Source organism: Dromaius novaehollandiae, chromosome 7 (genome assembly GCF_036370855.1).
Source record: "Dromaius novaehollandiae isolate bDroNov1 chromosome 7, bDroNov1.hap1, whole genome shotgun sequence".
Taxonomy (NCBI): Eukaryota; Metazoa; Chordata; class Aves; order Casuariiformes; family Dromaiidae; genus Dromaius; species Dromaius novaehollandiae.
In genome coordinates this window covers 7553517-7569005 of record NC_088104.1, presented here as the reverse complement: position 1 = coordinate 7569005, position 15489 = coordinate 7553517, and the positions used below count along the sequence as shown (strand labels likewise).

Genomic DNA, 15489 nt, shown 5'->3' with positions numbered 1-15489 from the left:
AGATTTCAGGAAAAAGTTCTCTATGAGGCTTTACAAGCACTGGAATAGGCATCCAAAGGGAGACTGTAGGAAGCTGTAGTGGCTGTTGTGTCTGTGGCTGTTGAAGAACCAAGAGGGGGATTGCCCTGGGCTTCCTGATCCTACTGCTGGGGAGGAGCTGGCGGGGACAACCTCCTGAGGAGTTACCTCCCAGGTCCCAAGTTCCTTTGCAGCAATCTCAGGCCTAGCACCAGTGTGAACAAAGTCATGCTTAACTGACATTTTTGGAGCTGGCCAATTTATTGGACTTGTTCCTTCTGTTCAGTGCGAATTTTCCTACGTTTTCCTTCTACTATGAAACACCGTAATATTGCTACTGCAGCTTTGGCCTTATCTTGAGCTATCAAAGTAATATTCCTACAAGTGGGCTATTTTACACACCATTTTCCTCTCTTGGACAAATTAGGTTTGATGACGTCCACTATTATAAGGCATGTTTTCCTGGTCTGTGATTATTTATGTAGTTCTATCAAGATCCCTTTTCAGTATTTTGGGATCTGGTTTTGAAGTGTGAACACAGTACCAGTAAGAGTACTACTGCCATACATAGCAGTTACACCAACCCTGTCTCCACTTCTTGCCCCTTACACAGCCAAGGACCCCATTTGTTTTAGCTGTGGAATGAGACTGGTGGTACATCTTTTCCTTGTCACTCTTGTTGCATCCCAGCATGCGGCATGCTCTGCTGTAGACTTCGTAAACTGTGTTTCTGAATGGATTGACCTTGCGTTAGACTGACGTTAAGTTCATATTTACCCTCGGTTGGCTCCTCTTATGAGGAAGTTATCATTTATAATTTCTAGGCACTCTAGAAGGTGGGTTGCTGGCAGCAGCCTGAGACCACCAGAATATGTTCTCAAGCACAAAATCTGTCAAAGTTCTTTTTTCCTATTCATTATAGATAGTTGCTTAAGTCTTTGCTCATACTTATTTTCTTGTCTGATTTGATGTTCTGTAAAAAAGCCATTTTTTGATTTTTTTTTTCCTTTTTCCCCCGAGACCTTTGATTTATAAACCTTCCAGGTGCACTTCTGCTGAACTATTTATAATTCTAAAGCAGGCAGTGGTATCTTTTTGATACAAAGTACTGTTCCCCCCACATCTCTGGGTAGTGCCAGAGGGCTCGTGATTTCAAAATATAATTGTAATGCAAAGCATTTTTTAACCAAGACAGCTAGATCACTCATTCAGGGTGCCAACCGTGTGTCAGGCAAATTTCTGTTTGTTTTACAGGCAATGCCACAGCAATAAAGCAGTCTCGATACAGGATAATAGTTCAGAGCGCTGCCAACGGGGGACAAGCCTGCCCGGACACCTTGTATGAAGAGAGGGAATGTGAAGATATTCCCGTCTGTCCAGTGTATAGGTAAAAAGAATTAGCTTCAAACCCATTTTTTGCCAGTGGGTTTCTGATTCTCTAGGAATTAATCATATGGGATCATCCTGTACAGTTTTTACCAAAAAATAACACATAACTGGAAAATGCAGGGTCAGAAACAAATAACAGTGTGTCACTAATAAACCTCTTGTAGAATGCATAGAGCAAGCAAGTACAGTTTAAATTGGAGATTTCAGTAGATCTGACATCATCAAAACAAGCACTGATAAACACACCTCCTAAGAATGGTAACCTCTGGGTTTGAAGTGTTTAAGGAAGGTATTACTGGGAACTCCTCCCTGAATATCAGTAAAAATCAATGTAATCTATTTTGAGATTTAGGCACTTAACTACCTTTTCCATAATTGTATGTATATTGCAGAAACTTTGTCTTTTCTCCAGGCTCTCTCATTCCAGTGAATAATATGCACTTTAAAAATTTGTGGTTAGACAAATAGTATAGTAGGGCAATTTCTCACCACTCTTCATTAAAATTCTATGACCCGTCTGTTATACAGTGTTAGTAAATAGAAATGTATCGTATCTTTCTGTATAAACCTTCAGCCCACACATCCTTTAGGACATGGTCTCAAAGCACAGCACAAAACTGGATGTGGTGAGAAAACAGCAGTGTTAATAACATTGAGCTCTGCATAGCTCCATACCACATAGCACTGTGGAAAACTGTTTTCCTCTGTTCTTGAATGCCACATATCATAATGTGGATTATGTAAAGCATCAACTGTGTGAGAAGGGGCTTGCGGGAGAGCCTGATTGCAAAGCCCACTGAAACTGTTTCTTCTTTATTTTATGTGGCTTTGAAGTATGCCCTGCAAAAATGAGAAGAGACACCATGGTTGGAGGACGGGTTTGGTTTTCTAGAGGTTAAACCTTGAATCAGAGTATCAGTTGACAGTGCTTATTTCAGGGGTAATTACAACTTTTTAAAACTGTTTTTCCTTAAGTTTCTGCAGTATCTCATCATTTGTAAGTCAGCTTTCTGAAGTTTTTGCTTGCACATATTAGCTGTCTTCCAGTTTTCACCACTTTAATAATTAACCCTTTTTCTTCCTACAGGTGGAAGACCCATCGATGGAGTCACTGTGTGTTGGTGCCGGATTCAGTGAGACAGAGTATACTGGGACATAATGAGGCCTGTGGACACGGTTTACAATCAAGAGGTAAAGTTTCTCTATGCAACCTCCAAGTATTTAAGGTGATGATGGATAACATTTAAGTAGGATCTTTACTCTTTCACAGTAGCTGATTTAGAAACCAAGTGACTGAAGTAGTTCAACTATAACGTGAAGTGTTCTGGGAAGTGGTCCTGTTTTATTGTTTTGCTGCTGTTCTGGAAGTTAAAGCTCCAGTACCATGATGTTATGCTTGGACTATAGGAAGGGATATGTGCTTGATATGCAGTTATTGTTATGGTAACCTGTTGTTCCTGACTAAAGATGAAGCACATGGGTTTTGAAAGAACTGCCTGTAGGCCACTATGGAGTAATCTGTGGTTGCTGCCACAAAATGAAAAGGGAAATTTTCTTGCGATTTTAAATTTTTACTAGTAATTTGCTTGAGGCCAGATATGCCTTAAGACTATTTGAGAAGTTCAGTGTGGGTAAAGGCTTTGGGCTCCTGCCTTTTATGTGATTAAGCATTTGGAAGATACAGTGATCTGAAAAAAAGTGTCTGAACGAAAGTGTTAAGAAGAATTTCACTATCGAGAGTATGAGATCAGAGTTTGTAGTGATTCTAGCAGATGGCTTAGAGATTTGACTGTTGTCAGTCTGCTGGGAAATGCAATAAAACCTTTAACAAAAGGTTGTTATTATTGAAAAAAATTACTGTACAGGTATGTTAGCTAAAGAAACTTGACATAGTAATTTACTTCTTCATAAGGTTAGAACCTATTCTTTAAAGATGAACTGAATTTTTTACATAATCTGGAAACAAAGGAAAAGAAAGAAAAGCCCTGACAGTATGTGGGCTGTATCTGAAAGAAAAAAATCTTTCAAACTAATGCTCAAAAGAGGAAATATCTTTAACTAGGTTTTGACCACAAGCCTTTCCACGAGTTTTTCAAAGAGAGCCCTGTAAATTGTCCTTCAATTTATTCCTGCTTCTGCATGTGAAGATAATCTTTATGCTCCAGTAGATGCATGATCTTTGTATTAATATTACTCTGACAGAATTTTAAGAGTAATGGAAGAGTATCAAGCTTATTTTTGCTCTGTGAAGAGCTCCTTAGCTCTCAACCTTTCAAATAGAAGAGTATTTGCTGTTTCGGGTGTAATCATGGGAAAGTAATCTGATAGCATGGTGGGTTTAAGCAAAAATTATTTCAGCGCCAGGTTCACTTTTTATATTTAACTGTGATTTTCATAATAGCTCTGGTTTTCATAATTATATGATATGATGGAACCAGTCTGCTGGTTATTATTGAGGATGAATGGGGCTTCAGGAAGATTAATTCTCGGGTGAAATCCATGTAAGAAGATTTTCAAGATGTTTCCTGCAAACTAAGGGAGTGAACTCCATGGAGAAGCCAGCTGAAACCAAGCTGCTAGCTCTGATCATGCTGCTTCTGAAAAAAAAAAAAGGCTGCTAGATTTGCAGTGAGTCTGTATCTTATCAATAAAAGTGGTCAGTAAGGGAAACTTTTAGAAAGCTGCTGCTTCTACTTCCCCTTGCTACTAGTTGGAGTCTTCAAGAGCAGCTAGCGTGTGGGAAGGGGAAACGTGCCACCATATTGTCAGCGAGCAGCCATTCAGCCAAGGATGTCTTGTGCTTACACACCTTGGAGAAGCTTTCCTGTTCGTAGACCTTGACACTTCAGGACTTATCTTCCTTCACCATGAAGCGGGTCTCTGGAGATTTTTGAACTAACATGTGAAGTGAGGCTGAGGGAGCTGGATTTGTTCAGCCTGGAGAAGAGAAGGATAAGGGGGATCTTACTTCAAGTGTCTGATGGGGGTGGAGGGATGTTCATAGGGAAGAGGGAACCAGACTGTTCTCAGAGGTGTGCAGTGAAATAACAAAAGATAACAGTTGATCACAGCTGTAGTGAGGTAAAATCCCAGACTGCCCACAGAGACTGTAGATTCCTTGGAAATTCTCAAAATTCAACTGAATAGGGTCCTGAGCAACCTTTTCTACCTTCGAAATCGGTTCTGCTTTGAGCAGGCATCGGACCTCCAGAGGTCACTTCCAACTGAAATATATATTGTATGATTCTGTGAGTCTATGGAAATCCTTTAGGGGAAACTGCCCCATCAGTATAAGGACTCCAGGTGTTATAGAGCCATATATGTATGTTTTCCTGCGATATTCAGGCTTCCTATGCATGTGTTTGCATTGCAGATACCACCACCACTCCGGGCAGTAACTGGCTCGCAAAGTAATCGGTGTGCACAGTTTGTCAACCTGCTTAGCTGTTAAGTGCTTATTCTCCAAAGAGCATTTATATGAATTTGCCTGGTTTCTTTTTTCCCATGTAACAGCAGTTACTGTTTTGCCACTGCAGATTATCAGTCTTAGTGTATCTTAGAGCATCCATTTTTAGATTTTTTTTCTTTTGCTGTCCATACCATGTCATGTAAATAAGAGGATTTCAGTTTTAAACGACTGTCATATCTGGCCAATTTTATGGTCATTAAGTTCATACCAGTTATTTCTGAAGTGTATATTTGTGCATATATTTAGAACTATGATTCTGTTGAGGGAAAGCAAGTCTGAAATGGCTTTCAAGCTTTATTCTTTCTCTAGGATAGATCCCGAGACCCTATTACGGTATCTTGCTCCATGAGTGTTTTCACTGAAATTGCGTACAGAGGTACTATGTCACATGCTGAAGATACCAGAATTTGTCTGTGAATAAAAATCAGAATAGCCAAATAGATGGCAGCCCTCTGAAGCTGCAGTTTTCATGGCTTTATCTTGGAATGATATTACACTATAATACTAATTACAGCAGCCTTTTGTTTTGTACTTAGCTTCAGTGGACTAACTTATGCAGGGAACAGTTGTACAGGTACGGGAAAAATAGCATTTAGAGCTTGTTATTTAAACTTTGTTAAGGAATGATTTGCAAAAAGCCCCCCGGATAGGGCGCTCCAGAATAAAACAAGGTGGGGATATTACTGTTGCTTGGCAGTGACATAGAGAACGTTTCTAAGAATAAATGAAGAGCTCTACAAGCTTTTCTATTGCTACGTAGCTGTCATTTTCCTCGACAAGTGACTAATTTACTAGAAGGTGTCAAGACTGTGAGAAAATTGCTTCTGCTTCAGCTGCCCTTCAGTGACTTTAGTATTCACTGATGTTTGTGATGGAGGATCCTCCAGAAATGACCTGTCGCTGCAGTGCCGACATGATCAGCCACCTTAGACATTTACGTTTTGGGGGAAAAATGTGTTGCTCATTACAAGGGATTGTTAACATTTAATTAGTGGATGGAAAGCCTGTTTTAAGCAAGTGTCTTTGAAGGCTTTTTCAAAACTATGGAATAAAATAAATAGACATGTATTACAGACCAGACTGATGTAATGAGTCTGCACTTTAAAAAGTGGTCTTGGAAATACACTGACAACATAGTTATGAAAAAGTAGTTACTTTCCAAAAGCAGAGAGAAGCTGCGGCAGTGGGACCCATCATGTCTCGTTTCTTCTGCTCTTGCCACATCTTGACTGTGATTCATTTTGGGGAAATGACCGTGTTTCTCCCCCCATTAGCATAGACCTTGTCTCCATCTCAGACCTGTAATAGGTGATTATACGCATTGCGAGTATACAGAAGTGCTGTGACACAAAGCAGCAAATATTCTTGGAGAATGATTTATCGAGTTATGTGCAGGAAAACACCAATAAAGCCACCAATGCAGTAATGAGAAACTACTTCCTCTGCCTGGGAGAAGTGCACTCTCCCCTGCTCACCTGAGGGCATAGGCTGGATCAATACTGAACAGCGTTGCTGTGCATCTCAGCATATGTATGTTTGTGTGCTGTAGGATCAGGTCATGTATGCTCTATTTCTTTCATTCTTTAATTGGGTTGTAAATTAATACCACATGGAATTTGCAAAGATAGTTGGGGTTAAATATGATCCATTTCAGTGAAAAAGTTGATGTATGAATTGGCAGTAAAAAAAAGTAGGTTCCAGGCAGCACCAAATTCAGGGAATTTAAGACTCCTGTCTCTTTCATTACAGGTTTCTGGCTCTAGCTTGGGGCTTTTGTGATAGCTGGAGGAATATTGCACATAAGCCTGAGATGCAGATCAGATACTTATCATTCTGAGAAAAGAAATCTTAACGATCTGCCGTGTGAGTTTTCTGAGTGTGTTTGAACGTGAGAATCATTCAAGTAAAATCTTACCTAAAGTATAAGCAGAAGTGCTCTTGCAAGCATAGTTTTTAATAAATTCGTGGCATAAATTAATGTTTGTTCCATACTAAAAAAGGATGAACGAGTGAATTCTGGTGTTGTCTGTGAACACTGCATTTACAAATATATTTCAAACAGGCATCCTTTAGATGTGTTATCTAATGTATTTTCAAGCTGCAACACAGTAATGGCCATATACGTTACTATTGTTTCTACCGAAATTATTTTATGATAACTTGTAATGAGATGTGCCATCAAAAAAGCATCATGATAAATAGTTAGTTAGCCAGCACTTCTTATTGCCTGTTATGTGTGTGGTTAATATAATTGCTGATTAGCTAAATAAGCATATATGTTCATTGTAATTTCAGTTGTGTGATACTACAGAAAGCTTTTGCACAGAAATACCAATTTCAGGAGTTACAGACTGGAATTGCTTTATAATTTACAGGTTGGAGGCAATGCGGTAACCCAATTTATACTGAATACATGTATATGCGGCAAAAACACAGCTTCGTTCCGTTAGATGGTGGTATTTTAGGAGCAGTATGTGGTAGTACAGTCCTGTGGGTAAATCTGCCCAGCGGGCAGTAGCTACCTGTCGTCAGTAGCTCCCTCTAATATTAGCATTAATCTGATAGGACCTTGACTCCTATTCGGAGCGATGCCGAGGGCTCCCCGCGTCTGTCAGTGCTTCGTGCTGGAAGTCTACTGGTAACGCTGGCCTGGGCACCGACTCCAAATCGGGGGCGGTAGGGACACGGGACACGGGTGACCCTGGGGTTCGGGAGCTTGGTGAGCTGAGCTTGATGGTCCCTGCCACTGGCGTAGTCGTGGAGCTCCAGCCGTCACCGCTGCCTTGAGTTATGAACAGCTTATTTCTGCTGTGTGCATTTCGTGAAGCCCTGATCATACAGCTTAATTTGAGGTATGGCTGTCTAGGAGACGCTTGCCTGTCAGGTGCTGGCTGTGATAGCAAAGACAGCAAATAGTAGCCGAGGGGGAAAATAATTGTTGGAGTGAGGACAGGAGCAGAGTCCTGTTTGTGCTGTGTTTGACGGGGAGATGTGTGAAGCGAGGTCTGTCTGTCGTGTGGATCGACGTTTTGAGGGTGGCCCTTCCTACGCTGAGAGCCGCAGTCCAAACGCGCTTCTGCGTGTGACATAACGTCTCCCTCCTGTCGCCGTTGCAGGAGTCACGTACGTCTGTGACTTAGCAGACACTCTACCTGCACGGCTTTCCTAGAGGATATTACGAAGTCGCAAGCTTGGCGTTATCTGTATTTTTGTTTTCTTGTCACTGATAATGCAATTTTTAGCTTGTAAACATGTGGAGGGAAATAAGGTGATAAGAAACAACCAAAACACAATCGATTTACTATTCGTTGCTCTTGATAATCTAATTTCTCTCTATGACAAGACAGGGGGCCGGGGGGTAAGCAACAAGGTACATGGGAAGCAGTGCAGATAATATTCCTTTGACTTCAGGAAGAAATGGAGTGCTGTCCCACGTGATAGCCTCCCGTGTGCAATAGGAAAGTATGGCCTGCAGAAATACAGGATGAGGTGGTTGTGCAACTTGTAGAAAAAACATGTGCAAAGCTCTGTTATCAGTTGTTTGCTGTCAATCTGGAAAGCCACCTCAGATGGCTTCCCACAGGGCAGGTTCCCGTGGTTCCCTTCAGTGTTTTCCCTAACAATGTGGATAATGAGACGGCACATCTGTAACACATCTGGCTAACTGCAAATTGCAGATTGTGAATACTTTGAAAGGCAGGATAAAGATTCAAGCTGGAAAATCAGAATGCTCTGACATCATAAAAGTGAAATTTTCATGAAAGACAATAATAAAAAATGTGCGGCACTTGCACCGTGTACACAACTGGGCAGCAGTACTGCAGAGCTGAGTCTAGAATTAAGAATTATAGATTATAAGTTAGTAGTGTTATACGATTGCAAAAAATGCAAATCATAAAGTCATATATTTCTTAAATTTTCTTTCTGACCTCACCTTTCTTTCTTCACTGTCAGAATGTCTGGATTTCTCTACCTGTAATTGCTGTTTTGTAGAAATATCATCCCAGTTATCACAGAAAATCAATCTTCCTTTCCCTTCAATATTTAATTTTCCTCTCCTTAGCAAAATTGTGGTGAATAAGTCCTCATATATATTGCCTTTATTCCTTGAGATTCACCTATGCATGTAAATAAAGCAAGTTAGCCAGGCAGGAAAAATATTAATGAAACTTCAACAATAAAAGGCTGAAAATATAACTTAAATAGGTGTAGATGTATCTGTTTTGGTGCACAGTAATTATAGGGCTTAAGCCAATGTGGGATGCAAAACATAAGTAACCATATAAACCGAGAAAGGAGGATCATGGTATCATGTCGTGTAGTTATCCTGATGAGCTGCATGGTTATATATGTTCCTAGTAATTCCAGTTAGGAAACTGTACATTTTCCTTGAAGCACAGCCACATGGGTATTGATTTGTTCATGAAATTTAAGTAGAACCCCTTGGATATGTTGGGCTTAAAGAGGTGAGAGAAGAGGACTAATGTAGTATTCTAGTAGAGTACATGTAGGAACAGAAACCAGCACTTGTTTGAATAATGGATTACAATTTTTTATAGTTGTATGTTTAACAAAATATGACTAGGTCTTGTTCTTATGCTGTGATTGCAACAATCTGAAATTATAATGAAAGGCTGTTCAGGTAGATCCGAAATACTGACACATCCATCTCCAAAAGTGCCGGTACTGGTGATTTGATAATATTTTCTTAAAGCATAAAGACTCTACATTGTCACTAATTTGAAATGATGTTTAAGAAAAAGTGTATTTATGTTTGTGAGTGACTCAGATACTCTCTCCGTGGAGTTTCGTGCTCGTAGAAGTAGACGTTGGTAAGCAAAAGAAGGAGCGTTATTTGTTCATGTTTTTTTAATCTCCTTTCATCCAATTGGGATGGAATTTTAGGAATTATGGGCTTTGAGTCAGTAGCATTATTCTATTTAAAAATGAAAATCATAAAATCATGTATTTCTTAAATTTTCTTTTTGACCTCCTAATTCCTAAAACAGATTCTTCTGATTCCTGAACTAGAGTATTTTTAACAGGTAATCTTCCCTTTTATTCTTATTCCATGGTGCTTTTTGCTACCATAAATAAAGACAAACAATTTAGGTAAAATAAGAACTTCAAAACTTTGTCTTGAGTAATTCCAATTCCTTGTTTACCAACAGATTCAGAATATATTAGAAAAAGTTTTCAAAATACACAAATCGCCTTCATCAAAAACAAATTGGATATTTAGGCGTCTAAGCTCTGGTGAATATCAGTGAATGATTTAAAATCACTTGTGAACCTCATGAAAACGTACCCTTGATTTCACATGTAAAACTTTTTTTTGGTCTTGATGAAATATGTATATCTGTGCACAGGAATCTGTATGTTGAGAGATTCATCACTAGAGTATGGATGTTTTATTATATGGGTTTGGATTGTTTGGCTCTAATTTATATTAGCCTACATGTAGGCTTTGATCTTTAAATTATTTCCCAAAGTCTGGGTTTAATTTTGGGTTTGATAATAGATTAGTTTCATGCAAAAATATATAGAATGTTTTACAAAGAGGGAAAACAAGGAAAAATTGAGGAAGAGGAGAGAAAGAATATAAAATCTCCTGTTCGGAAAGCCATCACGTACACATGCTCAGTCTTTCCAGCATTTGTGGAAGAAGGAGGTCATCCCTTGGCAGATGGACAGATAATGGGGTTTATTCAAGTTTTGGAAAGCCAGAACTGATCAGGAGCAGGAGAAGAGGGTAACAGGCAGATGACGCTATGTGAGATGTGGCAGATAAATCACTCTGAGGATTTTGTGGCTGTCTTTGAGATTCGTGCAGTTTAATTTATGAGAACTAAAGTTGTCATCTCCTATAGAAATCATCGCAGGCCAATTTCCTGCAACCTGACAGCGTAGCAAGTATATGTAAGTACGGGCATCGCAGGACTGGAATCTGAAGCTAGGTAATGATTTGGGGGTTGGAAATAGTCCTCATGTTGTATTGCATCCCACTGATCTCCATGTAATGTGTTTCTGTAGACCAGTTTTTCTTTACTTGGGTCTTCGTTGATAGGACAAGGGGAAGAAAGATTGATACAGATTTCTAGTGACAGATTGTTCACAGAAGAAAGATAGTGGACTGCATGGCTTTTTTTCTGGGGAAATGTCAGCAGACGTCACAAGCCAGACACTTAAAACAGTGCTGCTATATTCCATTCTGGGTCCAGACTAGCTTCCACCTCAAGTATATCAGCTGTAAGAGTATTTCATAAGCAATAAGAGAATTGGCATGACCTTGCTTTATAGCTGCTACCTAATAGAAGGAGAGACTCCAACTGATTTCTGTCAGTGTTAGCCTTATGCTAGCAACATAGTAATTGAGGAGACTCCTAAGAGAATTTGTCCTGACAGTACTCTCTACAGTGCAACATTTTATCTAATGGCAATTCAGTAATCTGTAGTCTTCCTGTAAGATAAAGATGATGAAGACTACGTCAGATAAATTACATGTATTTGATTTCCTTCAAAAACAGGACAATATATTCTACTCTGTACAAGAAAAAAAGCAGGTTTTCTAGCTTAGCTATATACTATTCCTATCTGATAATCAAAACAGGAATATTTGAATCTTAGTACCACACACAGCATTTATTTTCTGGGAGGGAGGGGGAGTCTTGGTCAAGTAGAAAAGTCTTTTGAAGCCAGAAGGCATAAACACTGAAAATGTATATTACAAGCATGCACGAATAGAGGGATTGTTAAAAGATCAAAATAATGAGAAGTAAAGCAAAGGAACATCAAAGCTTTCCAGGCTATGTTTTTCTGCCTTGATTAGGAGGAAGGAGGGAAGAGAGGGAGGGAAGAAGGCTTTAGATCAATAGGAAATGGCCCCATCACCTCAAAGTCAAAGGCAGCAGAGCTTTACCATCCAAATGTGCACAATTTACAAGAATTGCTAGGGCATCTCAGTCATAAAAGTCCCAGATGATCTGAGAGTACTCACACCATATTTAACAGGTACACAGCCTCAAGATCATCTTATCTGAAGGAAACTCCTCTTCAAATGTAGGGGTAGATAGATTTTCCTTTTGTCTTTCATCCTCTGATTAAGTTCAGCTCTCTTTGGTCCTCCTAAGATTTCTTTCATCTAGTTTGTAGTCTGTATGATCTAAGCAGCTATGTGTGGTGAGAGTCATTTTTGGGGTCCGTTTTTAAATGATGGATTGTCATTAAACAGAAAGTACAGTAGATGAAAGTGGTCCAAGGAGAACCTAACTGTGCTGAGACTTACCCAGGCGGATGAAAGACATAATGAGGGACGTAATGAAGAGCAATCTCCCCGTCAAACTGAAGACAGGCCCTTCCAATTATGACTTTTTATAGCACCAGCTTCCAGTGATTTAAAATCCTTGTTATAAAGAGTTGATTCAGAATTGTCGTAGAAATCCAAGAAACTCGTATGAGAAGAACAGTAGGCATGGGGGGCATGATCCATGTTTTGTGCAGAAATCCTTTTTGGGACTACGGATGGGTTGTAAGTGGACCAGATCATGCAGCCTCGTGTGCTCTTAATCATAAATATGGGAGCCATTTCTTTCTAAAACTCTCTGTGTTTTGTTGTCGTATAACCTGAAGCATGAGGGTTTATAACCCTGAATATTTTAAATATTTTATAATATTTATTTACATGAGTTCATACTCATGTAACTGCCACTGTAACTATCTATAAAAATATGTGATCTTTTTCATAGTCTTCCTAATCTCTCACCCGCTGCTGTATCTGGCATCCCTGCGTTCCATGGGTTAACTGTGCTGTGGGTGAACTGTTTTGGTTTCTTGATGCTTTTCAATTTAATTGAATCCTCCTTTACTCTTGAGACATTTGAGTCTAATTTGATCTCCTTTTCTGTTTGTTATTTTATCTCTCTTTCATGTCCCTCTTATTCACCTTCCTGAGTTGAAAACAGTCCCATTCAGTACTGATAGAAATCCACTTTTGCTTTTATAAAGCTTTAATTTACTTCTTGTAATGGTTTTGTTGTTTACAAATCCAAAGATAATTCATGCCAAAGCTGTTCCGATTTATGAAGAAACTGTTAAAAATTCATCAGAGCTGGGCATGAGATCTGAGGTTCTCTGGAGAATGGCTTTAAGGAGAACTTTTCTTCAAAATAGCTGCTCTAAACTGGAGACTTTCAAGCATGACCAACAATGAGCAAGTTTATTACAAAGCTTTTAAACTCTTAGTTGTCTGAAAAACATTAGAGATGTTCTTCTCCAAGCCATTAACAGAATAACCTCTTTTTGGTCCGTAATAGTCTCAATCAATTGAAATACCAAAATCTGAGAAATTCCAGAGACTCCGGAGGGAGTTTGTTCTTGCAGTATGATAGTACCAAAGAGACTTAGCTTGATGCTTGTTTTACCTGAGCAATAGCAGAAGAAATGGACAGTCCTGGTTTTGAAATGCTGAGCCTGTTTAAACCAATGAAATATTAGAGGACTCAGTTCTCAGAGAAAAAATAACACGAAACCGTGGTGAAATGAAACAGAGACATTGTAAGAAAATGCCAAATTTGATTCATAACAGATATTTAACATTGTCACGTTGCTGAGCTTTGGCCTGCCTTTGGAGAAGCTTGGTAGAAGTTGCATTTTGCACTTTCCCTTATTCTGCAATAGTTAGAAAGCACTTGTTCTCGTTGGATATTATTGAGTTAAGTTTCTTAAATAATTAGATACTACTACTCTACATGAGTGTTAGCATTCTAAATAAGAGGGCTTATCTCTGCGGCTTACTGTAATCTTCAGGCACAAGATTGTGCCTGATGTGTGACATGTCACAAAGATGCAAAATAAATCCTGACATCATGTTCATTAAATCTGAACCTGTATTTTATGTTATTCCAACCGCTTCATGTCTGCAGTTGAGGTTTTAGAGAAGAGTTTCCAATTGCAGAATGAATGAATAACCTTGGCTCAAACTATCTTTCAAAAAATCCCCCACCTTTACTTTAGAAGGGGTGCACTAGAGTGACAGTATGGTGACTGGAGGTGACGAGGCTACTTATGAATTGCTTGTACCTCAAAGACTATTTTGAGCAACTGTGAAATGGTTCCTATTACCTATGTTTGTTTTCAATGTCCAGCAGTGCTCTCTTCTTTTTGCACTACTTCTGAAAATGTTTATGTCACTATGTTCTGGCTGGCCTGGAAAGAGAATTAATTGAAAAATTAAAATTTTTTTAAGCAACTTTAATGTATTAGGAAGATGACAAATGGTGGTTTCTAATACATAGAGGATTGTTAGTTATGGGATAGAAGTTTTCTTTAATGTTCAGAAATATTAAAAAATCTGAACGGTGTATTTACAACTTTCTAAAACAGTCTAATTATTGTAACAGTAATACTTCCCGCACTCTTCCTGTTGGAAACAGCTCCCTTCTCCCCTTTCATTAGTGGTGTTCTCATTGATTTGTTTCTCAAAAGACTCAGAAGATGACTCCATCTTCTTTATGTTATAATAAATCAAGAGAAACTTCATCCAAAAAATTGGAATTCCACTGGAATAAAATTACTATACAGAAAAAGCCATCTCTATATTTTGATGGCAGTAGATAGCCATGAAGAAAATGTCATCTTCTAACAAAGATTTTTCTAAAATCAATTTTTTTTCAGGCAGTCACTGGTTTTGTCTTGTGCATGCAGCATTTGTTAAAGGATTGCTCATACTGGCTTTGTGAAATCGGGAAAGTTAGGAATTATATATTCTGATATTCGACAGGTTTTTCCCAAAGTAGATAGGGTATTTTGTAACGTCAAATTTGGATCTTGGATGTGAAGCCTCATAGAAAATGTGACTTCTTACCTCTTTTTTGACCAATTCTCACATCAGTTCTCTTGCCCTTTCTTGGCAGTTCTGCAATTGTGTATTTATTTTCTTTGATATGTGCCCCAGGTGATGGAAATTTCTTCTAGTTATCTCTCTTCTATTGTCTCTTGGATATTAACTTTTTGCATTATTTTTTTTTATTTATCCCAGCCTTTGTGTTGGCCAAGGAAACGCCTGAACTAGAGCTATGCTATAGGGGGGAATCTAACCGACCTATTAAAATGTAATAGGCTTGTCGAAGGCCATCTACTTCAGCATTTATGTAATCCAGGGTGAAGCAGATCGGTGTCCTCAAGGGATGCGTTACGTGACAGGGCAGCACACGATGAGGACACGTGGGATGCCAGAGCTTGCCGACCAGGAGCCTACGCTGCTGGCTTATGTTATTCCTTATGCCCTGGGAGGGCATCTTAATCGTAGGTACTTACTAACAATCTTTGAGCAAAATCAAGTGGAAGTTAGTCTGCGGAACGACACAGGTATGTGCGGACGTGAGCTCTTGGGTCTCCTATTGCATTTAACCCCAGAGCTCATGATGACCACGTGTCACTCATCCACAGAGAGCACCCAGGTGATGAGGCTTAGGGAAAAATGCAGAAATCTCTTCAAAACTGTTCTGCTTTTACTTATTTAAACTGAATGAGCTGGCAGGTAGGGCAGAAAAAAGCTCTGTGTGATCTGCGCTGGGGCACTTGCCTCGTGGTAGTGGCAGATCAGACCTACCACG

General features: G+C 39.2%; 1 protein-coding gene across 2 annotated transcripts in view; it reads left to right on the top strand.

Moving 5' to 3' along the window:
* The window catches only part of THSD7B (thrombospondin type 1 domain containing 7B), a 329723-nt gene that overhangs the window by 190324 nt on the left and 123910 nt on the right, over window positions 1-15489 (top strand). For both annotated transcript variants that reach the window (XM_026123469.2, XM_026123470.2), the window contains exons 12-13: window positions 1273-1405; window positions 2495-2598. In XM_026123469.2, the coding sequence (XP_025979254.2) occupies window positions 1273-1405; window positions 2495-2598 (237 nt within the window). The remainder of the gene's footprint in view (window positions 1-1272; window positions 1406-2494; window positions 2599-15489) is intronic.